Consider the following 24,641-nt stretch of genomic DNA (forward strand, 5'->3'; position numbering starts at 1 on the left):
CCTGTGTGTACTATCTTGTAGTGCTTTATCTCGCTCAGCTCGTATTACAAAATTCATTTGCACCCGTGAACGAGCCTTGTGGCGAAATGTCCGTGCCGGTAACGGAGAGCATCGGGAAGGCTCGGTGGGCGCAGGGCGAGGATGATGAGACGGGCCTCGAAGTCCGCATTCCCTGTGCCCTCCCCGACGGCGTGCGACCGCGCGAGCTGACGGTGCAGATCAAGGACGGCTCCATCTTGTGCATCAGTCACAAAGAGACGCGGATTCTGCAGTGGCGCCTGTACGCCGCCGTGAGCGATGAGGTGGAGTGGCGCATCGAGGACGACAACGTCCTCGTGGCGGAGTTGGAAAAGAAGTCCGGTGCGCCGTGGAGCTGTCTCCTCGATCTGCCGATGCGCGCTGACGACGAGCTGTTGACGCCGATAGCTGAGATCGACCGTATGTTCCGCACTCAGCTCCCCGTTCTTCCCTCCATCGAGGATAGTGAAAGTGAGGATGCAGCGAAGCAGGCGTCTGGCCAAGGGGAGGCAGACAAGAACGGCAAGGCTGGCGACGCGGGGGCGGGCGGAGAGGACGACCTTGATAAGCTGCTGGACGAGGTGGCGAAGGAGGTCACGGGCAAGGAGCCGAAGGAAAGCGACGGTGAGGACGATAGCACCGCTGCTTTTATAAAGGCTGAGCTTGAGAACTACCGCGTCGAAGAGGAGGAGATCAAGAAGAAGCTGGCCGAGGTTGAGGCCACGCTGAACAGCTCAACAGACGCCGATGCCACCAACACGGCGAGCGAGCAGAAGAACATCCTGAACAAGATGGTTCAGCTCCACAGCCAGTGCCGTGCAATTCGGTCGCAGCCGAGCACACTGGAGAACTTTCTGAAGTGCACGCAGCTCGACCTTCAGAAGGCACGCGTCAACATTGGTGAGACAGGTGAGAACGAGGAGGAGGAGTACCAGTCGGACAAGGAGCGCGAGCTGAATGCGACGGAGCTCATGACATGCGGTCTAAAGTTTTTCGAGGACCAGGACATCAAGGGCTGCCTGCACTTCCTGCGCCTCGCTGCCATTCATCACAAGCACGAGCAGAGCACGCTGCTGTTGTACAATATTTATAGCCAGCTGCAGTCTCCTCGCGGCGCCTTCCTGTTGATGAAGCGCGCACTCGACGATAGCGCGCCGAGCGCTGCCGTGAACCAGAAGGTCGGTGAGTTGTACGACCAGGGAGCGCGTCACTTCCTGCCCCTCTTTCCGGCGGCCATCTATTTCTACCAGCGCGCAGCCAAGCTTGGCCACGTTAATGGCATGCTGAGCCTGGCGCAGCTGTGGCTTCGCGGCGCTACTGCGTCATCGATGCTCTCCGAGGAGGAGGTCGAGGCGCAGCAAAGCATCCCGAAGTACCACGCGTGGTTGCAGAAGGCAATGGATCGTGGCTGCGGCTCTGCGTACTTTGTGCGCGGCTGCATGCACATCAAGGGTGAGCACGGCATGGCCAAGTCGTACGCAGCGGCGAAGGAGTACCTCGACGCCGCGGCAAGCGCGCAACCGGAGATCCTCCGCCGTGCTCCGCAGATTCCCATGACGCTGGAGGCGCTGCGCGAGGAGGAGGAGAAGTCCGCAAAGCCGACGCAGGAGACGACAAGCACACCGGCGTCGACCACAAAGACCGCCGCAGCTCCTGCTGGTCTCGCTGCTCCAGGAGCCGCGGCCAAGCCTTCCGACGAGGGCGTCAAGGTAACTTCGTCGGTGGCTCGGTTGAATGCTCTTAGCAACAAAGCTGCCGGCTCCTCTGGCAGCAACGGCTTCATGGCCCCCCGGCCTGTGAGCGAAAGCGCCGCCATGCGCGCAAGAAAGGGCCTCGGCAGCGGCTCTCGCAGCAAAGCCTTCTGGGAGCGTGCCTGCGTTGCGAGTGTCACCATGTACAGCGTGTACACGCTGGCCTTCCCCATCCGCATTATCCTTCTCCCCTTTTTCTACTCGGCCATTAGTGGTATCATTGAGTCCATTCCGTGGCTGGCGAACGGCAACGCAGATCTCAGCATGTTTTAGTGCACAGCGGAGTGCGTGCGTGCTTGCTTGCAACGGAGACGGGCATAGGCTGGAACGGTCGTGAAAAAGAAGGCTAAGAAACGAGACGAACAGGGGCCTCCCTCACCCGATGTGCTCGATGCCCAGCATTCTGCTTTCTCGCCGCCCCCTCCTCTGTACACCACCACCGCGATGGCGGTAGAGGAGCTGTGACGTCTCCCACGGCAGCTGCACCCCCTCGGTCTCTGGCTCGCTATCAAGAACATTCATCACAGAATCCGAAAAAAAAAAAGGCATCCTCGGCGACGTCTGTGTTTGTGTGAGTCAAGGGCTTTTACGCTTATTTTAGGTGTGCTTTATTTTTGTTTGTGGTACATGGGGGCGGGCCTCCGTCCCTCTTCAGCTCATGCTGGACGCTTCGCCTGCTTCTCTTTGGATTCTGTATTTGGTGCGTCTTCTTTGTGCTGCTTTCGCGGTCACAGCGTCTGAGCTCGTGTGCCGCATAGGGTCATGTGCTTAGTGTAATCGGCTACCTAGCAGAGCGACGCCAGCAAGACTGATTGGAAAAGAGGGGCCAAATGAGGGGAGAGCCACCTGAGAAGGCAGCTGTCTTCAGTCGCCTGGGGGCGATGCTCGAAGACGTCCGCGGAGGGTGTTGCTTCATTTTTGGCTGCGCATTGGCAGACGCTTATGTGTTTTGGTTTTGTGTGTGCGATGGTGCTGCACTGTGCGCTGTGCCGTGCGCACGGCGCAGCAGAACGGAAGGAAGGCACTGATTGGTGTTCACAATACTGTTCGAGTTCTGCGCACTTATGTGTGTGTGCGTGCGTCCAAGCGACCCACTCTGGGTTTTGTGGGTGGAGAACGACGGAACGGAGGAGGACATGTGAAAGGGCGTTGGCGAGGGGGTGGCCTCATAGGCACATGCACTCTGACAATGTAGCGCCGAAGACAACACTTATGCATAGCTTCCTTACCTCTTTCCTCTGCCCCCCCCCCCCCGTTTTTGTTCCTCCGTTCTTCGTTGTCTATTTTCGGTCTCTGTAACGTTAAAAGTAACGACTGTGTGTGTGTGTGTCTGGGACTGCAGTCAAAACGGGCAAGCAAGCGAAACAGTAAACACCAGCAGCTGAAGGGGTCGAATCACGAGAGTGCGTCAAAGGAAAGCGGAGCAAGCGACGGAAGCCACCTCATCCATCGTGGCACTCCGCTGGCTAAAGCACGTCTCCTGCCTCAGACTACACGCCGCGCCAGAGAGTGGCTTTGACGATAGCCAAGGAAGGACGCGAGAGAGTGGGAGGAGAGGAGGCTTGCGCTGGTGGTGCAAAGACGCGCGCACTTCATGAAACCTCGCTTTTGCGGGTCCGCGGCTGGATTCCTTTCCTCACCTCGGCGCACCATTGCCCTCCCCAATCTTGCGAGCGCACAAAAGGCAAACGTGACTTATTGGCGACGCCTCACTGTCATATCTGCGCGGCACCGTGTATCGGCTCTGGCAACTGACTCTCTCTCTGACCTCGTTCTTTTACGTTTCTCTTTCTGTGCGTGTGTGCGCTCCTTTTGTGTTGCTGTTTTGTGGTCGTGTGTCCATTCTTGCGACTGGTGCTCGACTACCCAGTAACTCCTCACGTACTTTAGCCAGTCATGCACGGCTGCAAGGCATCTCTTTCTCTCCTGCGCTGCCCTCTGCAGTGCACAGTGAGGTTCCTGCCTCGAGCGCCACCGCTGCCGTCGGTGTGTGCGTTGCGTGTGTCGCCAGCGTCGGCCGCCCACGGCGCCCTCTCTAGTATTCGGCGTTGGCAAAGCACCGTTGCGTCTTCAGAAGACGCCTCACAGCCGGAAACCCCATCCGCGTCCTCGGCGGAGGGCGAAGAGCGCTCAAACAGCGCTGCGCCTGTGATGGAGCGTGCTGCCGATGCACGCAGAGCCATTTATGAACTGTGGAGCCGCACTGCAGCAGCAGAGGAGCATGTGCAGTCCTCGCCGGACTCCACGCCAACGGGCGAGGAGGCAGCAGCAGAGGCCAAAGCGGCAGAGGAGCGGTGCACAGCGGTGGCGGCACTCTTAGACAAGTACAAGCTCGACCCGGCAACACCTCGCGAGGAGGACATCAGCCGCGGGCTGGGTGATGCGCTTGACCGCCTATTGCTTCTCTGCGTGCCGCTGTCGTCAAGGCACGGCGCGGACCTTTTGGTGAAGCTTATGCAGGTCTCTGCCCAACAGGGCCGCCAGTTCTCGATGCGCACCATTCAGCATCTCTTTGCGCGCACGAGCAGCTACGCCGAGGCTCTCGCAGTCTTTTACGCGATGCGGCGCAGCAACTTTGCGATGAGCATGGAGGCGTATCATGCGATGCTCTACTCCCTGCAGCGTCTCGAGGAGGAGGGATGGGCGGCACGCTTCCACGAAGAATTCGTCGCCTCCAAGGGGGAGGCCATCTCGGAGCAGGCGCTCGACTTTGTCCTGCGTGGCGTCGACAATCAGTTGATGCCAGAGAACAAGCCGTGGCTGGGCCGCATCATGTTTGCAGAGGAAAAGGATAACAAGGCCACGCAGCGGCAGTCGATGGCATCCTTTGATGAGATGGGAAAACTGTGGGTGCAGCGCTACAAGAACGGTGGGACCGCCCCAGAGTAGCCCCACTCTCGCGTACCATGGGCTCCTTCTCTCTCTGTGTGTGTCTGTCTCGAAGAGTCTGCACTTTTCCCTTTTGTTCACACTACTCTTTTCTCACAGGTGTGCTGCGGTGGTGGTGCTGATGATGGATGCGTGCGCGCGTGTCCTTTCTCTGTGTGTCTCTCTCTATGGTAGAGGCATGCACCGTTGTCGTTGCTAGCGGTTCCTTACTTGGCCCTTTGAGGTGTGCGCTCGTGTACGCACGGTAACACCGGTGGAGCAAAAGAAAAAAACGCTACGCGCGTTTCGCAGCATCACGCAGCGCATGAGCCGAAGGTGTGCCGCGTGTCTCGGCAAGATGGTAGTGGAGGGATGCGGCGACAGGGCTTTGATGGGGTTCGGTGAGGGTATGCAGGCGTCTATTACTCCCTTCGTGTGAACGCGTGTGTGCAGAGGCCGCCCTCCTCTGTGACACCTCCTCTTTAGACACCACAGCATTGCGTATGCATGCACGGAGTGCGTCCCCCTCCCCCACTCCGCAGAAAGGGCGCATAACACGGCAAGGATGGTGCCGATCCGTCGCGGGCTGCAGCGGAGTATCCTTTACTTCACCCATCTCGTCTCTACTTTTTTCTTTGCCTTCTCTTGTTCTGCTTCTCGCACGGAGTTGGCAGGCAACACGGCTCTCTTCTTCCTTCGGTCTGCTCTTGCTACAGATGATTTCAAGGCACTGACACACACACACACACACACACGCACACACACACACACACGAGGAGGTCGTCCCCACCCCTCCCTTCCCCAAGAGGCAACGAGTGGGGTGAACAGAAGGGGCGAAAGGGCGAGACGAAGCACGCTCATCAGACTCCTTGTCTAGGGCGGTTTCGCACAAACAAAAAAGTACTAGAAACCAAACAAACCCCGGACACATTCTGTTCACGTCCATGTGTGTCTGTGTCTGTGCACCAACCCTTTTTCCGAGCACTGCCACGGACTGCCCTTCCCAGAGTCCACTGGTGCCGCGAGACGCACAGACCAACCTGCACCCAAAATCCTTTACAGTAGAACGGCATACTCTCCTCGCTCTTTTTTCAAGAGCTAGAAATATAGACACAGGCAGAGAGAACGGAGGCCTCACTTCATGCCATTTGATGGTGCAGAGGTGGAGGGAGGAGTATCTTCACACACAGGCGTTCTGCATTCACCCCCACACCACTCCCGCCGGACCCTCACCCTTCCCCGTTCTGTCCCCACCTTATCGTTGACGCAAATGCGTACTGTGCCCATCTCCCTACTCTTTTATTTCGTCTTGTGATTCCTCCTCCCGCTGTTTGCTTTTCTTTGCCCGGCTCTTTCTGAGAGTTGCGCGCGGCGGCCAGTGAAGAGCAGGAGCTGGCCGAATATTTCAGAAGCAAAGGTGCGGCGTGACGGCCGTTTTCCTTCTGCGGCCTCTTTGGCGAGGTGCGCACTGCGAGGGATCCGAATCTCCTTTGGCCCTCTCCGGGGATGAAGCACGAGAAACAGACCGCCGCTGCAGCTCGCACGGGAACCCAGTCGGCGAGCTCTGGAGTCTCGGTACTGCAAAGCCTCCAAAATGAGAATGACGCCCTTCGATCAGAGCTGCTGCGGGTGAAGCAGCACAAAGCGCACATGCAGCGGCAGCTGCATGACTTGCGCGCGGTGGCGGAGCGGACGGCGCGGGAGGCGGCAATGTCGGGCAAGGAGCAAGTGCGTGCTCTGGAAGAGCGTTGCCGACTGCTCGCAGATCGGCTTGTTGGATCGAAGCGGGAGGAGCAGGTGACCGAGACGGCACGCGTAGGCTTTCTCCTGCGCTCGCAGATTGAGGAACGTCGGTTCCTGAAGCGCGGATTGGAGGCGATGCAAGAGGTTTTGGCCAATGTGGACGGCAGTGCGGCGTCTGTATCTAGGATTGACCACCCCTCCACCAACGCTTCTACTCATCCAGAGGGCAAGGAGCCGGAAGGGGAAGTGCACACGGGGGACCTGCACCGCTTGATGATGACCGTGTCAGGCTCCCTGCACGCCCATACAGCTTCCGCAAAGCTCGAGAAGGCGCGTATCCGGCTGACTCTCGAACAGGCTGCCTCGCTTGTAGACGAGCTGCATGACGCGGTGGAAGATGCGGCGCGCGCTGCTTTCGACGCTGCAGTTCAGGCCAATGTTGCGTGCGACGCTGGTACCACATCCCCGGCTGGTGGTGACGTTTTTCAACTCTCCTCAGTGCTGATGGTTCCCTGCGGGGCGCCTGCCAGCGCAGTGCAGAACGCCAGCAGCTTCACTCCTGCTCACCGTCGTGGTGGCGGACACGACGGCTACCTTGCCGGCTCTGCCGACGCCGCCTCGTCTCTTCGCCACCAAGGCGCGGGGGCCTTTCCACTCGCTTACTCGTTGATGACGCCGCCGTCGTCCGCGCAACTTGGCTTGGAGCTGGAGTGGGTGTGTGACGTGCTGAAGGCTTGCATGAAGGGTGCAGCGGAGGTGCGCGCGCTCATCGGCGCCGCTGCAGAGGGTCTCAGGGCGCCGCTGCCGCTGTTACAGCGACGCTGCGACGCGGGCGACCGCTCCTCGACGACCGAGCAAGCACCTCCGCTGGCGTCAGCAGCCAGTCCAGAAATGAACGCGCTGCTCCGCAGTTTTCTCGAGGATCTCTGGACTCTCAAGCAACAGGCCGCCCGACAGCAGGAGGACATGGCGCGACAGCTGGCGCAAGAAGTGGAGCGGCACTTTCAGTCGACGCAGCAGTACGAGCAGCGCGTAAAGCTACTCGAGGCTGAGTGTGCTCGGTTGCTCTTTTACGTGGAGCGGCAGGCGACGCAGAGGCCGGGAGTAGATGCGACGACGCAGACGTCTTCCCGTCAGAACGCAACAGTGTCCGAGACTCTCATGCCGGCCTTGGTGCCCGTCCAGGATACCCCTGTCACGCCAGAGCGCTACGTGGCGAGTCGTGATGTGGCGAAGCTGTCGGAACGGAGAAGTGCTCGACCTCCACGAAAGCCTCCAGTGGCGACATCGCGTGTGCTTCTCGCTGGACAGCGCACCCCTCCTCGCGTAAGTAGCCCGTTAAGGCCCAAGGAGACGCAGCATGCGGCCCTTCTCTCCTCGGCTAGCCACACCATGGAGGTCAATGACCCGGCGCGCGCGAACCGCGACACCACGTCGTACTACTTTCAGAAGGGCCTCTCATTCAGCCAGCCCTCCTCGCCCTCGAAACCGTCGCGCGCCACCGCGCCCAACGCTCCGTCTCCCGCGGCGTCTGCGATAAGGTCCGCGTATGGAGATCAAAAGGTCACGCTGCAACGCCCCGCTTCAGAGGCCCTGCGGTCACCACCGCGACTTCCCTCTCAACTGCTCTCTCCTGCGCCGCCTCTTGTGCACCCAAAGGCCCTCACCATCACTAGCGCTTCGACTGTCCCTGCACACAGTCTCTCTCCGCGGCGGCGCTCGACGACGGTGTCTATGCCGTCGCGATCGCGAGGCACGGCACCGTTTCGTGCCGGCTCCTCGACAGCAACGCGTTCCTCTGCGTCGTTCACATCCAAAAGATGTTCTCCAGTGCGTCCCGGCAACGTCGCGGACAGCTTGGTGTCGTCGCACCAACGCACGCACACCGCTGCTGCCTCTCTTTCCTCCGCAGAGCCGCGGCCTGCCATCACGGCTGCTGCCGTGCCGCGAGACTCTACCCCTTCTCCCTCTGGTACCTCCGTCGCCACTCCGCGTCCAGGGCGTGAGACGAGTCGTCACTGCACCCATTTATCACAGCAGATTTACAGCGAGGCGGCCGCCGACGTTTTCTCTTTCCACTCTACTACCTTCGGCGGCGCCCCTTCGGCACTGTCATCGGTGCGGCACCTTCAGTCAGAGTCTTCGCGGATGAGCGACGTTGGCAGCACTGCAGAGGTGCAGACGCCGTCTCCTCGACGGCCAGTACGGCTCTCACTCTACCTCAACCGCGCTTCGCCTGGTGAGGCCGCCGTGCTGAGGACTGCACGGCAGCTTCACACCCCACCCTCTCCTGTCTCAGCGGTACTGTCGGGGCACGTCCTTGGAGACGGTAGCACAGTGGGCATCTCGCGACAGGCAGAGACGCCGAGCACCCCTCCGATTTGGCGTCGTATCAAGGAGGAGGCGTCCTTTCAACGCCAACATCTACCCTCGCCTATTGCCGGCGGTGACGCCTCCTCCTTGTTCGGCACACCTCACGAAGTGCCGTGGACAAACGCATGAGGGACTCGATCTTGAGCCGTCGAAGGTGGGGGAGGGGGTGGGAGGCAGGTGAAGGGGACAGCGCTCTGTATTTGTGAGAGGGGTAGCTACAGCTGCTACGCGTTCCACTGGATACTCAAGTATGACTGAGTTGCCTTTCGAGCACAGGTAGTTGACACTCGTATGTGTGCGTGTGCGCGCTCTCCGATGCGACTGTCACCACATCCACGCTCATGCGCAGGAACTTTGCGTACATTCGCAGGTGGCTTCTTCCCTCCGTGCAAGACGCAGCGCGCCGGCACTCGTGCACGCTGGCCGGCGTTGGTGTCTCGTGTGACTATCTCGACCAACACTCACAATGACATACACACACACACACATACACAGACAGACGCAGACACGTGCAGCAACACGCGTCTGGTCTTTTCCTGGAGTTCATCGTAAGACCTTGTGCAGAGGTGCCTGCTAGAGGGACGGGACTGCAATACAGACATGCAGCGGCTTTCTTCTTTCAGAGTTGTGTTCCTAAGAAGTTGTTTCCACACACTTCTCTCTTTGCGGTTCCCTTCTTCCCTGACACGCGCGACCTCCGAGTTTGCACACACTCTCTGTTGTGAACTTTCTCCATCGCCTCCTCTCATATTTGACTGACACCCTTCGCTGCACACGGATGGCATGAACTCAAATGGCTGCATCCTTTTCTGTTGTGCGCGCGCACACACACACACACACACACACACACATGCGCACACATCTATGCGCGTATACTCCCATGCGACAGTCTTTTCGAATGCCTTTCTCTCTTATCTGCATTGCGGGGAGGCGGTGAAGGAAGCAAGGACAGCCAAGAGGCAACGAAACCATTGGTTCGAGGGGACAGAAGAGTGCATTAGTGAGGGGAGTGCTGATCATCTCCGAGGCAACGCACCTCTCTCGCCTCCACAATCCACTGTGCTCTCGGCGCTATCACTGGTACTACTGCTACTCCACCAGCACTACCGCAGGTACCATCCTTACCCCGTTTTTCTCTTCTGCTCTGCGTACACTGCTTCACTTTTTATGGTTCAACTCGTCCACTACAAGGAGAGCACTGATACTTGCCGCGCCATGCGTGACCGTCGTCCCTTGCTGAGGAAAGATGCGGAGACGGCCGCCACCGAGCTGAGCATGCCGGCGGAGACGGCACAGGAGCGGTATCAGCGCGCCAAGAAGCGTGAGGCCAAGGACATGCAGCGCGGTGCTCTTAGCTACCTCCTCTTCATCCTTGTGTTCCTAGGCGTTCCCCTTCTTATTGTGGCCTACTGCACGCCCTTCTTTGTGCTTCAAAACCTGCGCTGCCGTCTGCAGGAGAAGTACTTCTGGCCGGACACAACCGTGCGGGCTATGGAAGACGGCTACACTCGCTACTTCAACGAGCCGCCGCTCTACCCGTCAACAGAGTACAACCGCACAATGATGTGGGGCACCTACGAGCCGAGCCGCATATTTGCGGTCAAGAGCCGCTCTCTAAAGCCCGTCACTGTGGGCATTGCGTGGTATGACTCGGCCATGGCGCATCCGCTGCGCCACACGATGCCGTACCTGCATAACAAGGTGAGCGCCCCGCGCACGACGCAGAAGAAGGGCATTGACGCGGAGGTCATGCAGGTGAAGTGGGTCGTGAACGACGGGTTGCACTACGCTAAGGAGGTTGTGGAGGACCGAGGAAACAAGGTTTCTCTTGAGATCGAGCTGCTCAAGAGTCCGTTTGCGGATGCCTGGCACGTGCGCATCCACGCCCGCGTTGAAAGCGACTCGCCACTGGTTATGGTGGTGTACATGTCGCACGCGGACACGCAGGAGCGCATCGAGCTGGAGGCGCCGACCGAGCACAACGACGGCGACTGGAGCCCGGTGCTCAAGAGCCGCATGCAGCCGGAGGGGAAGACAGAGCACACCGACTTCACGCTCCGGGTCCATGATGACCACAGCCCTCTCCACGATACCGCCCCATGGCACGTGTATGGCCTTCACACCGACGTCGAGGCGGCCTTCCAGCGCAAGGCGGTGGACGCAGTCGGCACCACGCCGGCAGAGCGCGCTGCAGCAGGTGGCAGAGGCATCGGCGGCGGCGTTCACGTTGGGGAGCTTCAGCAGCAACAGCTGGATCTTCGGCGGCTGCCCGAATCTGCTTTCACGTACATCCAGGCGAAGGACCCGCAGTCGTTTCGGACACCGCCGTCATGGACGTCGCACAACGTCATGATTTTGCGCAAGTCGTACGACTCCAGCTTCCGCCTCGAGCTGTCCTTAAGCCCTGCTGACCATGCCCGAGGCGATGAGGCGCCAGGGGCGTCAACGACGAACAGGATCGGCAACCTTGTCCCACGCTACGAGGCGCTCAGCACTTGCCAGCTGACCAACGCGCTTCGGTGGCGGTCGAAGGCGATCAGTCTGCACTCCGCCAAGATTTTCCGCCCATTTCTGAGGGTGTTCAACAGCAGCAAGGACCTCTACGAGCGCATTGCCACCGTTACATTGGCAGAGATGCTCGGCTCACTGACCTTCACTAGCGGGCACTACTTGCATGTAGGTGCCGACATGGACGATGCCTGGGACCAGCAAGGGCGGGCCGAGGCGATGTGGGGTGACGCGAAGCTGCAAGCGTCGCGGCAGCGAGTCAGCGCGATCGCTGTGGTCGGCTCGCGCACAGACGAGGCGTTTGGCCAGCCGTCATTGACAGGTCTGCCGCTCTTGTTTCTCACAAGGTGGAACAAGGAGGTGGTGAAGGACATTCTTGCCTCATGGCTGCTCGGTGCGCAGGACGCAGAGACGGGCTTCGTCCCCAACCGCGCTGTCTTCGGCGCTGAGACGCGCTCCTTCACCCCACAAGCGCTGCGCTACGAGCATCCCACCTTGGCCTCCCCACCAACGCTGCTCTTGGGCCTGCATGGGTTGCTGAAGGAGATGAGTCGCAAGTCGGCACGGCTCGCCACGGCGAATCACCGAAAGCCACGCAACACCCCAGAGTACTTGGAGCGCGAAAGGGCCGCCGACGAGGCATTTCTGCGCGTCATTCTGCCCGCACTGAAGCGCTGGCGCAAGTGGTGGCACCACACACAGTGCGGAGGCGCCACGGACGAGCTGGCCCGACAGTGTCGCTCTCGCAAGCCTCTGGAGGAGTGGCCGCTTCGGCCGGCGGAGGACCAGCCGGAGAGCCTGCTGGTGTACCGCTGGCGTGGGCGGGATGGGCATCGACTGCCCACGAGCGGCATGGAGGATTATCCGCGGCCCATCTGCGCCGGCGAGCACCACCGCGAGGCGCACGTGGACGCTTTTTCATGGGTTGCGCTGCTGAGCACATTGATCAGTCGCATCGAGACCGAGTTCTTGCACGAAGCGGAGAGCGTTTCTCTTGATTGGGAGGCTCACCTGAACGCTGTTCATTGGGATGCCGCGGAGATGCGCTACAGCGACCGCATTGGGTGCAGCAGCTGGACGCACACTCCCTACTTTGGCTACGCAAATCTGTACCCTGTGATGCTTGGCGTGGTAAGGCAAAACCTCTCCAGGGCAGCACGCACCATCGCGCTGGCTCAGCGGGAGCTGGAGAGCGACTACGGTCTGATGTCCGTGTCATTCTCATCGGTGCGTCTCGCGCGTGAGTCGGGGCTGCCGCACCACAACATGTGGATGGGGTACGTGTGGCCCTCTGCCAACCTAATTTTTCTCTACGGCGTTAAGTCCCACTACTTAGAGGCTCTGGACAGCACCAGCGCCGCGGCCGGCGGCTTGACAGAGGCGCGGCTGCGCGACTTCTACACAAGCTTGCGAGTGAACGTCATAGAGACAATCCGCGGAGGGTCCCGCTGGTGGGAGTACTACAGCCCTCTTGACGGGCGGGGTGAGGGCAGCAAGACGCACATCGCAACGCGCAGCCTGCTGCTTGGCCTACTGGACGACTTTGCGTAAAGCTGCGAAGAGAGGCGGATGGGGCAGGGGACTGTGTCGAGTTGGGCTGTGGTGAGAGCAGCGAAGAAGAAAAACGGAGCATCGATGTCTGGCACGCTGGAAAATCAACTCGCTTTCCGTTGCCCGCCGATGCTCTTTTCATAATCCCCCCCCCCCCCGATCCGCGAGGGTGGCGTCGCCGTCGACTTCGCCTCCTCTGCGTTGCTGTCGCCCAGCTTCTCTTTGTCGTCTTGTGCGGGCGCGCAAGTCGACAGCGGCAGTCGCTCTTCTCTGTCTTTTCCACCCCGACCTCTTGCATCACGCACACACTCCACACACTCCACACCGCTCACACCTCCCTTCCTTTTTGCCGGCTGCATGGAATTCGCGAAGAGGCGAGGGCGGAGCGGGGCTAAAGCGGACCTCATCCCCAGAAGACAGGGAGTGGGCAGAAAGATTGCGTTTCCTTCGCCCATCTTCGCCGTTATGCAGCCGGTAACGTATTTTTCTCTTTAAACGACCATTAAAGCGCGACAGGGAGATAACCTGGAAAGAGGGGGGGGGGTGAGGAGGACCGTTTCAGCTGATGTGTGTGTGTGTGTATGAGCTCTCTCTTGCCATCTCGCACACCCCTCCTCTCTCCCGCGAACGCGCTCGCACACGACAACGCGGAGGGAGAATATGTACAGCTGTATATCGCGGCCCATCATTACAAGCGCACAACTGCCATCCACCCTCACCACATAAAAAAAGGAAAAGGAGGCATCAGCGGATGATTACTTCCCTCTTTGTGCACGTGGACACCGTGTGCCCTTGTTTTCCGACGCCACCGTTTTTCCCGTGCTGTGATGCGAGGGGTAAGCGTTTGTGGGGAGGAGCCCCGGAGGGATGAGGGAAAGATGGGAGGGCGTGCGTTGGAAACAGCGAAACGATCATCTTCAGGCTGTCACTTTCCTCTTCCCCCTTTTTCGTCGCCCGCGGTGCTCACTGCTGTGAGAGCACCGCTGTCACTAGCACGGGGCTGTCTCTGCTTGCGTCTTGCACGTGCGATGGAATCTGACTGTCTTACACACTTCTTTTTTTTTTGCGTCCTTCTCCACCTCCTTCGTGCTCTTTTGGGTGACCTTATGCACACGTGCATATCATCCTCGCACACACACGCATACATACACACACACACACACACACACATCCACGTGTGTGCATCACCGCATCCATACACGCCGATGCAACGAACTACTCCACAAAAGTTTTTGCTTTCTGTTCTCGTCTTCCCCGCATTTTCCGTCAAACATGGGCCATCTCGACCAGTGGCGTTCTCGCCAGAAGATCGGCATGGGCAAGGGTGCCCGCTGCTGCGTCATCTGCTCCAACCAGAAGGCGCTGATCCGCAAGTACGAGCTGAACGTGTGCCGTCAGTGCTTCCGTGAAAACGCCGAGCACATCGGCTTCACCAAGCTGCGCTAAGCGCCTGGATGGTGAGAGGGAAAGAGCCGAGTCTTCTTCCGCAAAGATGAGGCGCAGTGGATGTGGGATGGTGAGGCCAGCATGGGAGGAGAGAGCGGCCGGGCTAGTCTGTGCGCGCTGTAAAAGCAACATGTGTGCAGATACACCTGCTTCACGCTTGCACTGGCATTCATGTGTCCGGGTGCGTCTCTCCCTCCCTTTGCCTTTCCGCTTTCGGTGAGCGCCATCTCGCCATGGCGCTCATCTTGAGTCATCTACGCGAACAAGGGACGAGCTCACCACCTCCGCGAGTTCCTCTGCCAGTATTTTCCTTTTCGTTGTTACTGCCATCGCCTTGTGTCTGTCCACGTGTGTGCGTGTGTATATGCGTACGCGTGTGTGCTCGGTGATCAGCGAGACTAGACATCAAATGGATAAACAGATTTGTTGGCGCACCGGGGGTGGGGGCCAGGGAAGGTGCAAAGGCTGAGGGCGACTCCTCCTTTTTTCTCGGCACTCCCTCTCTCCTTTCCTCTGTGCCCACTGTCCGTCTTCGATCGCTTATTCTACGTCACCTCTGACGGGACGGCCTGCGGCGCCCATGCGTGGACGATTTCAAAGGGCAGCATCATTTTCGGTATTTTCCCTCCAAAAAGAAAAAAGAAGCGCGTCGTGCAGCGCAGCGGGCGTAGCAAGGCAACGCGCGATTCACCCAGCAAAATGTGGTAGGGATTGGGAATGCACCGGCATTGTAGTCACTTACAACGATGCTGTTTGACGTGCGCCACCTCTTCCACGTTCGAGAACCCTCGCCGCGTGTGCCGTTGTGTCACAGATCTACAGACACGCTCATGCCGCTCATGGACATGCGCACTCTCCCACAGGTGCTCTCCTCGTCGCATTGCGCTGATAGGGTGAGGGAATGGGTGAGTTTGAGTGGGAGTGAATCACGGACGCGCGACGCTGCTTGAAGTGGTGGGTCTGAGCGCTTTCGACGGTGGTGCACGCTTTTCAGCGAGTCGCAGTATGCAACTCCGTGCATGCGGTTGTCTGCTGTTGTTGTCATCTGATTTAACGACCTTTTTTTTTCTCTCCCGCGACCTTTTCACTTCCTTTTGGCTGCATGAACGTTTCACGATCTCGTCTCTCCCTCTCCTTCTCATGGCTTCTCTTGCCCCACTTCCTTTGCCCACGGACGCTCACAACTGCTATCATTGCCATGAATTGCCTCTGCTGTCCGAGTGCAACTGCAGTCTTGCGTCTCCCAACCCCATTGTACACCAAGAAAAACACCAACAATAGCGAAACATACCCTCCTCCCCCAAAGAAGAAGTACTACTTGATAAACTTCACTTCAGTCTCTCAAATACGCGTCGACAAATCCACACACTGCATTCATCCACGTACGTCCGTTCTCCGGAGACCTCTCCCTCCCCCTGATCGACCACCAACGAACGCATCAACGTATTCGCGAAAGCAGCAGAGCGATCGTATCCCACGCGCGCTGTCTCTCCCCCCTCCCCTTTTTTCTTTGTCGTTGTCACCTTTTTTTTTCGTTTGGTTTCTCTCGCCGATCTTTTATCGTGGAAGACGAGCCCACGGAACGCATCACTGTGTGATCTGCGAACGTGGCTATCTAGTCCTACGTGCCACGCACAGTCACACGGCACACATACACACACATATACACACGCATATACACACGCACACACAAGGCAAACGCGCGCGCGTACGCTCTTCAGCTCAAAGTAAGAAGAACAAGCAAAGGCGGCACCTCTGACTGGGCACGTGTGTGCCCACGCGCATCCACACAAAAGGCAAACAAACCAACCGCCTTTCCTTCTTCCCTCCAAAACGAGTTTTTTCCTTTGTTTTCATCTGCGTTCTGTACTGTGCCGCTGCGCTCGTGTTGTCGTTTTTTTTTTTCGAGCCCTTGATTGCTCTCATCCGTCCTACCTACCACTGTCACACACCTCTCCTCCCTACTCGTGTGACCCCTCGTTTTTCTTTTGTTTTTCTTTGCGTCCACGTCCGCCCCACCACACCTCTCCCCCTTTTCTTGTTACAGTGAAGAGGAGACACGCTCTCGTAGCTTTATTCAAGCAAACGCGCTCTCCCTTGTTGATCACGTCGGCTCCCATCTCACTGCAACTCCCTCCCTCGTCCTTTTTTTCTCTTTTCCTATTTTGCCAGCTCTCGGCTCGAGCCGTCCCTTCCCCTCTACATCGCGACCCCTCAGATACTTGATCTACACCACACACGCACACCTGCCGATATAGCTCTTTTATTTTTCCACCATGAGCGCTGCACCGTCCGACGTAGCTGAACAGCATGTCGACCCCGCACCTGCCGATAGTGTTGCCCCGCTAGCGAACGCCTCTCAGCAGGAGGAATCTGCGACGAACAACTTTCACTCCAGCAGTGCTGGTAACGGCAAAGTGCTGCCAGGGATCCCGAACGCCAAGAAGCGTCTCTTGCGGAAGAGCAGGAGCGTGGCGACTGTAGAGGCGGCCAAAAAGTGCAAGGAGGAGGACAAAAAGCTTGCGGACGAAATCGCGAAGGCTCGCGAGGCAGAGGCTCGAGCAGCAAAGGAGAAGGCGAAGCGGATTCGTGAGGCCGAGGCCGAGAGCCGCAAGAAGCGAGATCATAAGGATGTGCGTATTCAGAAGGACGTAGAGGAGGAGCGGAAGCAGAGGGAGGAGCTGCAGCGTCAGCGCGAGGAGGAGGAGAAGCAGCGCATCGAGATGGTGCGCAAGCAGCGTGAGGAGGCCCAAAAGAAGCGGGAGGAGATCCAGAAGCAGCGCGAGGATGAGATCAAGCGCCGCAAGGCTGAGATCGAAGCAGAGAGGCAGAAGCTGAAGGAGCTGCAGGAGGAGCACGAGAGGGAGCAGGAGGAGGTCCGCCAGCGTCGCGTCGCGGAGGAGAAGGAGGCACAGAAGAGGGCCGAGAAGAAGGCCGAGGAGGTCGAGGGCGAGTTCGCTGCGACGCGCCGGCAGAGGAAGGGGGAGTTGGAGGAGCTGCAGCGCCAGCGCGAGAAGGAGGAGAAGCAGCGCATCGAGATGGTGCGCAAGCAGCGTGAGGAGGCCCAGAGGAAGAAGGAGAAACTGAAGGAGAGGGACAGCAAGGAGGCGGAGGAGATCAAGCGCCAGCGGAAGGAAGAGCAGGCGGAGCTGCAGAAGTGGCGGGAAAAGGAGCAGGAGGCGCAGCGCAAGAAGATCGAGGAGCTTCGCACGAAAGGCAAGAAGGACTCGAAAAAGGAGCAGATTCTAAAGGAAAAAAGGAGGACTGCTGCTGCGGAGCGAGAGCGCCTGGAGGAGCAGCGCAGGAAGCAGAAGGAAGAGGAGGAGAAGGAGCTAGAGGCGAAGCGCAAAAGGGTGATGGAGCAGCTAGAGAAGAACTACGACATCGTTGACGAGGAGGAGTACGAGCGAGAGCGGGAGAAGGCAAGACAGATGAGGGAAGAGCAGGAAAAGGCAACTGCCGTGGCCCTCGGACTTGCGTAGACGACATTGAACGAACCAAACTCCGTCATACGCGCGTGCGCGGCAGGAGGGAAGGGGTGATCTGCTCCTCCCCGTGCGTGCTGGGGACTTTTCCCAGGGCTGCTCAGCACTTTCTCTCTCTGCGTTATCCGTTGCACACACACACACACACATATATATATATATATATACACAGACATATAAGCACACACAATTACACATTCCGTTCTGCTTTTTTTTTTTCGTCCTTTTTCTTCCTTTGCCCACTTCGCCACTACTGCCTTTGCATCTCTGTGCGCGCGTGTTTGTGCTTGATGTCAGCATTGCACCCTCCTCCCCCTCCTTCTCTGGCCATTGCACGAAGCCATGTAGACTCTGTAGATGTGCCTAATGGTGGCGATGATATTGTGTGACCTTGTCCTTCCTTTTCCTTTTTTTTTCTCCTTGCTTCCTCCGCTATGCTCGCCTTGTTTTTCCCTTTTAGCGTGATGAGGCGTGTGTGTGTGTGAGAGCGTGCCTCTCTTGGCACCGGGGCATTGCTCTTTTTTCGTCATTAACGGCATCGCCTAGCGTTGGCTGCCTTGCACGCCATCTTCCTTTTTCCCTCTTCCCCAACCTGCTCTCTTTCCCTTCTTCTGTATTGCCGTGAATACGCTTTCGGCTTCATGGATGACCTCTTTTTCATGACTTGTACGCTAGCTGATGGGTGACTGTGTCCTCTTCCGCGCATGCACGCCGGACTCTCGATCTGTGGTGACGGTACCCTCTAGCGTGTGCTGTAGGTCGTATTTGTGGCCGGTTGCTGCTTTTTCATGGATGAGGGAGGGGTCTTTTCACGGTGCGGCGCTGTGTGTTCTCATTGTAGCTGAGTGATGTCTGTGATGTGATGCTGCGTCTCTCTCTATCTCTGTACTTGTGTGTGTGTGTGTGGACGGCTAGGCGGATCCCGATAGAAAGTGTGTGCTGTCGCTCTCGTTGTGCGTGTCTCTGTACATGTATTCCTTGGGCCTCTTTCTTTCACCCATTCCCCCTCTGTGTTTGGTGTTCCACACCTGGTCTCTCTCCCTTCTCTCGTCTTTAGTCGTCCTGTGCGTTGCCTCAGGACATTGCCTTTATTTTCCGTTTTTTTTTGCTGTAGCAAGCTCTTGTCTTTCCCTCTCTCGCTCGCCCTCCTCCTCTGTCTTTCCTACGCTGGCTGTATCTTTCTCTTCTCTGTGACCTTGTCTGTCTCTCCCACCACACATACACATTCCCGAATACGCGTGAGTGCGCTATCGAGATGCACTCTCTTTGGTTTTTTTTTTTTGCTTCGTGGCTTCTCTTTCTCTCTCCCTGCTCTTCCCTTCTCCACCCTCTCTTGCTTTCATGCAGGCCATATGTGTGCGCCGAAGCTACGAGGGAGAAAAGGGAGCCATGGATTCTGCAGGAGTTCCATTGGGGGTGGGGGTTGGGGGGGCGGGGAGGGCTTTGCATGTGGCCTGTGCGCGTGTACGTACATATGTATGTATGCGTATCTCTTCCTCTCTTCCAGATATCATCAAGCGAATCGAGCGTGCGCCGTATCTTCTCGTCTCTCTTCTTTGTATCCATGCACGTCTTCGAGCTCCGTCTTCGTGTGTTCAGTGTGATCTTGGTCTCTTTCTTTGTTTTTGTGTCTCTCCATGCTCGAGGATACTCGTGTGTGTGGGGGTGCGCCTGCCTCCCCCCAGCCACACGCCCTTTTTCCCTGAGAGAGGGGGAGAGAGATTTGCTCTCCCCCTCACCCAATTGCCTTGTGCTTATATATATATCTTCACCTGTTCGGTTTCGGTTCTCTTCTCAGGCCAGCCACCGTCTCTACCCTGCCCCTGTTTAACAATCCGTCATCGTCGTCGCTCCCTCCAGAAAACGGAGAACCAACCCCTTTCCCTTTTTGATCCAATGAACCAAGCACATGGAGCGAGAGGGCACCAAAAAGAAAACAACGTAGACTAACCATACAGCACAGACCCCAGAGTCAGAGGCGAGGAGGGAAACCTGGCAGATGCTACGGCTTTGTGTCCGCACACGCACAGAGACACAGGCGCAAGCGCTTCTTCTCGCCGTCTGCGTCTCTTCCTCTCTCCCTCTCCCTTCTTGGAGGACTGAAAAGGGGGAGGGGGAGGGGGTAGGTGGATTGCATGCTTAAGCCGCACCGGTTCAAAACTCTGTAATCTGTCTCCTCTGTGGACTCTCTAGCGCTGCTATGCGTTGGCGCATGTGTGAAAGGGTAGAGACGGGACGAGGAGGAGTTGGAGAGATGGCCAAGGCTGCTAGGGCGATGCACATCATGTATGTTTCCCTCCATCTCTCCCCCCTCCGCTTACCCCACTGGTCATGCCCCTCTGGTTGTCCTTACCGCTTCTTTTCGTTTTCCTCACGCTGACTGCTCCTTTCTGGCGTGCTCTTTGCACTTCAGAGAACACGTGCTCGTAGAGGAGAGCACGAGCGGGCAAGAGAGGCTCAGCCTCCTTTACACAAACACAACCACAACCCCCCCACCATCTTGTCGTTTTTCGGTTACCGTCTTCTCACCCACAACTACGTTAATCGCCACCACAGCACCTCACCGCTGGCGAAGAGTGCTCTGTTTCGTTTTGTTTGTCTTTTTCGCCGGGTCGTCACACCTCTCCTCGAATCCACTGGATTCAGGAAGGTGGCAGCGGAGGTGTTACGTCCTTCGTGCGACGCTGTCGGGAGAGCGCATTCGCAAAACGCGCGAAGCAGCGAAGAACGTACGCGCCTCTTCCCGTCGAGGACTTCGCAAGCGTGCTGGTGTAGAGAAGCTTCGGTTGCCCATGGAATTCAAAAGACATCATCATGAGCACGGTATGGTACCTCATATTTGTATGCGGGACGCTGCAGCGTGGCGAGAACAACTACCCGTACTGGCTGGCCGATGAGGCTGAGGCCGTCTTCGTGGCCCGTGCTCGCACCGTTAGTCGTTACCCCTTCTTCGTGAACCTTCTCCCTGACCACCCCTGGTGCTTGCCATGTGTGCTGGACTTCCCTGACTGTAACGTGCCGGGATGTGCACAGGTCGAGGGTGAAGTCTTTTCCGTCTCGGCGAAGATGAAGGCGTGGCTTGATGTACTGGAGGACATCTCCGGCGGGACGCATGTGTCTGTGCCCACGGTGGTGGAGGTGTGCGAGGCTCCAAGCGCGTCATTTCGGGCCCGCGGCGGAACCACCGCGGCGTCCCTCAAGTGGCCGGCGGCAGTGGACGGAGAGGCGGTGACCGTGGTGGCTGCCTTGTACTTCCGCGCGAAGGGGTACCCGGACGACTGGTCATCACCGACCCCCCGCAGCAGCTCCCGTCTCATTTCCAAGTTCTCAGCTGCCAGCATGTTGCGCCTCTATGGCGACCGCTTCAACGGGGGCGTGCCGGCGCATCTCATGGCGGACGGGAACTATGCCAAGGCAAGGGCCATGCAGACGGAGCTGAATGCGCTCCCTGAGGCGCACTGGCCGCCCTCTACCATTGCCTACCACGCTGCCGCCGCCAAGGCCCGTGTGGCTCAGCCAGATGAGGAGCACACGGGTGCCACGCCGCCGCCCATTCCGTGCTACGGTGCCCCACTCTTTCCCAAACCGATGATTCTCTTCATCATCGACGGTATCGGCGACAATACGTACTGCGAGCTGGGCGGGCGCACACCGCTGGAGGTGGTGGCGGGCGTGCCGGCTGTGTCGCAGTGTGCGCCTTCTCCTGCCACCGAGCCTCCTACAGCACAATCGTTGAGTGTGATGGAGGGGGTGCTCGCAGACAGTGCCAATGCTGCGTTGCGCGAGACGCTCAACGAGTATGTTACCCCTGGCATTAATGTTGTGAGCCGGCACGGCGTTAGCGGCCTCATGGATCCCTACATGGCTGGCAAGAGCTGCGGCAGTGACACAGCCCACCTCAGCATATTCGGGTACCCCCCTACCATGTACTACCGTGGCCGTGGCGCCTACGAGGCACTGGGAGCTGGGCTGGAGCTGGAGGAGGAAGACGTCGCTTTCAAGTGCAACTTCTCTACTTTCGCAGACCGAACGGAGGAGCTGTGTGGCGACGAAGACCCCGCGATGGAGGCGACGGCCTTGTCGTCGACATCTTCGGCAGGCCAGTATGTCACCCACCGCCGGTGTGACCGCGACTTCACGGTCGAGGGCCCGGTGCTCTGCAACGACCTCAACGGCACGACGGTGGCTGCTGATCTGCATGGCATCCCGTTCGACTACCCCCACATAATCAAGATGCAGTACGCTACGGAGCACCGCTGTGGGGTAGCGCTAAGCGGGGCACGGCGAGTCATGCGCGCGGACGGGTCGACGGAGTTGCTCGGCATGCTGTCGGACAAGATCACCGGTACAGATCCACTCATGGACGGGCGACTGCTTCTGCACTGCAAGCCGACGGTGGGAAAGGGTCATCCCGAGTACCCCGCCGCCGTCTACACGTGCCGGCTTGTGGAGGCTGCCTCAGCTGCCTTGACGCGCAGACTCAAGGCGCACCCGGTGAACGAAGCTAGGCGCCAACACAACCGCGCCGTCGCTGCGAGACTCGCGAATGGATCAGGTGGGGGCGGATCAGAGACCATGGCGCGTAAGAACTTGGCCAATCTCCTCCTGTTCCGCGGCGCTGCCAAGAAGGGGTGGGTGCCGACGTTCGCGGTGCGCCACGGCCTTCACGGGCTGATCCTAGCGCCGACCTGCATTATCAAAGGCCTGGGCATCTGCTGCGGGCTGCGCGGTGAGGTGTGCCGCGCATGCGACCCTACCGGGCAAGAGTCTCTCCGTGGCGCCACAGGTGATTATCACTCGAATCTCATGGTCAAGGTGAGGGCCGTGCTGCACGCGCTTCGAATCCAGTGCCCGCCATCCCACGAGGCCGCGGTGACTGCTGCCGTGCAGTCGAAGGCTACGACAGCGCTACAGGCGGGACGCATAATCGATCCGCACTACAACTTCGTGGTGGTGCACGTCAAGGGCGTCGACAACGCCGGGCACGACAAGAGCCTGCAGCTCAAGCTGGAGATGCTTCGGCGGTCTGGGCTGGCAATGGAGGCGCTGTGGAGGGAGCTGCCTGCGGGGGCCACCATGGCCGTCATCGCGGATCATTCCACTCCGCTGGGAATCGGTGACCACTGCTGCGAGCCGGTGCCGGTTTCGGTGGCAGTGAAGCGGACGACATCTGAGGGTGCGCTGTCCGCGTGCCCGACCGACGGTGTCGAGTACTACAGCGAGGTGAAGGCCGCGTCCGGCGGTTTGGGGCGTTTCCGCGGCGAAGAGCTGATCCCTCTCATGAAGCGAGTGCACCATCACTATCACTACGTCTGACGCACCACGGAGCGACATAGAGAGGAGTGAACGTGTGGAACGCCGCGCATGGCTGATCGGCAGCGGCGAACAGGGTAATTTCGTCTCTCTTTGAGCGTCTCTCTCTTTCTGTGTGTGTGTGTATGAGCGGCGTCTGTTTTTCGCTCTTTCGTTATCTGCTGCTTGGTGAGCGCTGTTGCGGTGCCTGCGAGGTGTGTGGGTGTGGCCAAGGGTGGCTGCTGCTGTGGTGCTGCATCATCTCTACTACGCTCATCACTCGTGGGTGTGTGTGTGTGAATCAGTGCATGCACAATCGACTAGACAAGCACGTGAAGCATACACACACACACACACAAAGACACGCTCACTCACGCTAATGACAGCCGGTTGCACTGGACAAAACTGCGGGGCCGCACGCCATGTCTCGTTACCCTCTCCTTTTCCTCATCCCTCCGCCCTCTGCACTGTCTTTGTGGTGGCTGGAGGTGCGGTGCAGTGCGAGTGTGGACTGCGATCTGATCGAGGATGAGGTTGTGGGGGATGGAGACGAATTAGGTCTTCCTTCTCGCTTGTGCGTCTCTTCTTTTTTGCTCTTTGCTTTCTAACCCCCCAACCGCTTCTGCTCCCCTCATCTCTCTTCTGCTCTGTTCGGTGCCACAAACACGAACACAACACACACTCATAAACGCCTTGTCGCTGTCGTCGACTTGCCCGTGCCTCTTCTATTCATGCGCACATTCGCACTTTTCCCTTTGGCGCCTCAATGTGCGCGCATCATCGACGATGAACGTCAACAGTCTTCGTTTCGCAAGCAGCCGTCGCCCAAGGCGAAGCTTGCCATTACCATTTCGTGGGCCCACAACCCCCTCCGCCCCCCAGCCATCTCTGTACCCTCTTGTGCTACCTTCACTCACTCTTTCTATTATTGCTTCGCCCTCTCTGCTGCTGCTGACGTCACGCTAAACGACGACACCAATCATAGGCACACGCGGATACACGCCAAGCGTACTCACCATCGTGCTGTAGCCTTCCATAAACAGGAGTCGTGTGTCTTTCTGTGTGCTTCGGGGATCATTGCGCGGTGTTGCTGCGCATTCTCCTCCCTCCTCCTCCTCCTCCTCCTCCTGCCACACTTGCTCATTCCCTCGCACACCTTTTTCCCCTGTCGCTCTGCTTGCCACGCGACTCCATTTTTGTTTTGTATTTTTAAGATATACGCATATCTTCGAACTTCTCTGTGGCCGTGCTGACATCGCTTCTCTTGCGTGCTCCGTCCCCATCCTCCCTCTTTCCTCTTTCCGGTCTACACCTATTGGGCAATCACAGTCATCTTCGGCTTCGCTAGCTGTTTGCGGTGCACCGGAGAGTCTGACTTTCTTCACGCGGACTTGCCCCCGCCTGCGGCAACGTCGTCGACGCATTCGCCCTTCCCTCCGGTCTTGTTTCTTCAAAGGTGGCGTCGCGTACCAGCACTCCTCTTCGTCCGCACGACGCCCGCACTGCCAGTGCGGACACCCACCTGCCTCATCACATCGCCAATGTAAACACGTTAGCCGGTCAGCCATACAGAAAGGCTGCGCCGTCGCTTGCACCGGTGCAACTT

At 58.5% G+C, this 24,641-nt stretch overlaps 7 protein-coding genes across 7 annotated transcripts; all 7 read left to right on the forward strand.

The window, feature by feature from the left end:
• Nucleotides 1-86: 86 nt before the first annotated feature.
• On the forward strand, nucleotides 87-2,042 carry LDBPK_282320 (hypothetical protein, conserved; the record flags this gene model as incomplete). The annotated part of the gene is made up of 1 exon (XM_003862283.1): nucleotides 87-2,042. The coding sequence occupies one exon, from the start codon at nucleotides 87-89 to the stop codon at nucleotides 2,040-2,042; it is 1,956 nt and encodes a 651-aa protein (XP_003862331.1).
• A 1,878-nt stretch (nucleotides 2,043-3,920) lies between these two features.
• On the forward strand, nucleotides 3,921-4,658 carry LDBPK_282330 (hypothetical protein, conserved; the record flags this gene model as incomplete). The annotated part of the gene is made up of 1 exon (XM_003862284.1): nucleotides 3,921-4,658. One exon carries the CDS (start codon nucleotides 3,921-3,923, stop codon nucleotides 4,656-4,658), a length of 738 nt encoding a protein of 245 aa, XP_003862332.1.
• Nucleotides 4,659-6,143: 1,485 nt separating this feature from the next.
• LDBPK_282340 (hypothetical protein, conserved) lies at nucleotides 6,144-8,882 on the forward strand (the record flags this gene model as incomplete). Its single annotated transcript, XM_003862285.1, has 1 exon — nucleotides 6,144-8,882. The coding sequence occupies one exon, from the start codon at nucleotides 6,144-6,146 to the stop codon at nucleotides 8,880-8,882; it is 2,739 nt and encodes a 912-aa protein (XP_003862333.1).
• A 1,086-nt stretch (nucleotides 8,883-9,968) lies between these two features.
• On the forward strand, nucleotides 9,969-12,812 carry LDBPK_282350 (hypothetical protein, conserved; the record flags this gene model as incomplete). The annotated part of the gene is made up of 1 exon (XM_003862286.1): nucleotides 9,969-12,812. One exon carries the CDS (start codon nucleotides 9,969-9,971, stop codon nucleotides 12,810-12,812), a length of 2,844 nt encoding a protein of 947 aa, XP_003862334.1.
• Nucleotides 12,813-14,084: 1,272 nt separating this feature from the next.
• LDBPK_282360 (ribosomal protein S29, putative) lies at nucleotides 14,085-14,258 on the forward strand (the record flags this gene model as incomplete). The annotated part of the gene is made up of 1 exon (XM_003862287.1): nucleotides 14,085-14,258. The coding sequence occupies one exon, from the start codon at nucleotides 14,085-14,087 to the stop codon at nucleotides 14,256-14,258; it is 174 nt and encodes a 57-aa protein (XP_003862335.1).
• Nucleotides 14,259-16,534: 2,276 nt separating this feature from the next.
• On the forward strand, nucleotides 16,535-17,740 carry LDBPK_282370 (glycoprotein 96-92, putative; the record flags this gene model as incomplete). Its single annotated transcript, XM_003862288.1, has 1 exon — nucleotides 16,535-17,740. One exon carries the CDS (start codon nucleotides 16,535-16,537, stop codon nucleotides 17,738-17,740), a length of 1,206 nt encoding a protein of 401 aa, XP_003862336.1.
• Nucleotides 17,741-20,557: 2,817 nt separating this feature from the next.
• LDBPK_282380 (2,3-bisphosphoglycerate-independent phosphoglycerate mutase-like) lies at nucleotides 20,558-23,059 on the forward strand (the record flags this gene model as incomplete). The annotated part of the gene is made up of 1 exon (XM_003862289.1): nucleotides 20,558-23,059. One exon carries the CDS (start codon nucleotides 20,558-20,560, stop codon nucleotides 23,057-23,059), a length of 2,502 nt encoding a protein of 833 aa, XP_003862337.1.
• Between the last annotated feature and the right edge of the window lie 1,582 nt (nucleotides 23,060-24,641).

This window comes from Leishmania donovani, chromosome 28 (genome assembly GCF_000227135.1).
Source record: "Leishmania donovani BPK282A1 complete genome, chromosome 28".
NCBI lineage: Eukaryota > Euglenozoa > Kinetoplastea > Trypanosomatida > Trypanosomatidae > Leishmania > Leishmania donovani.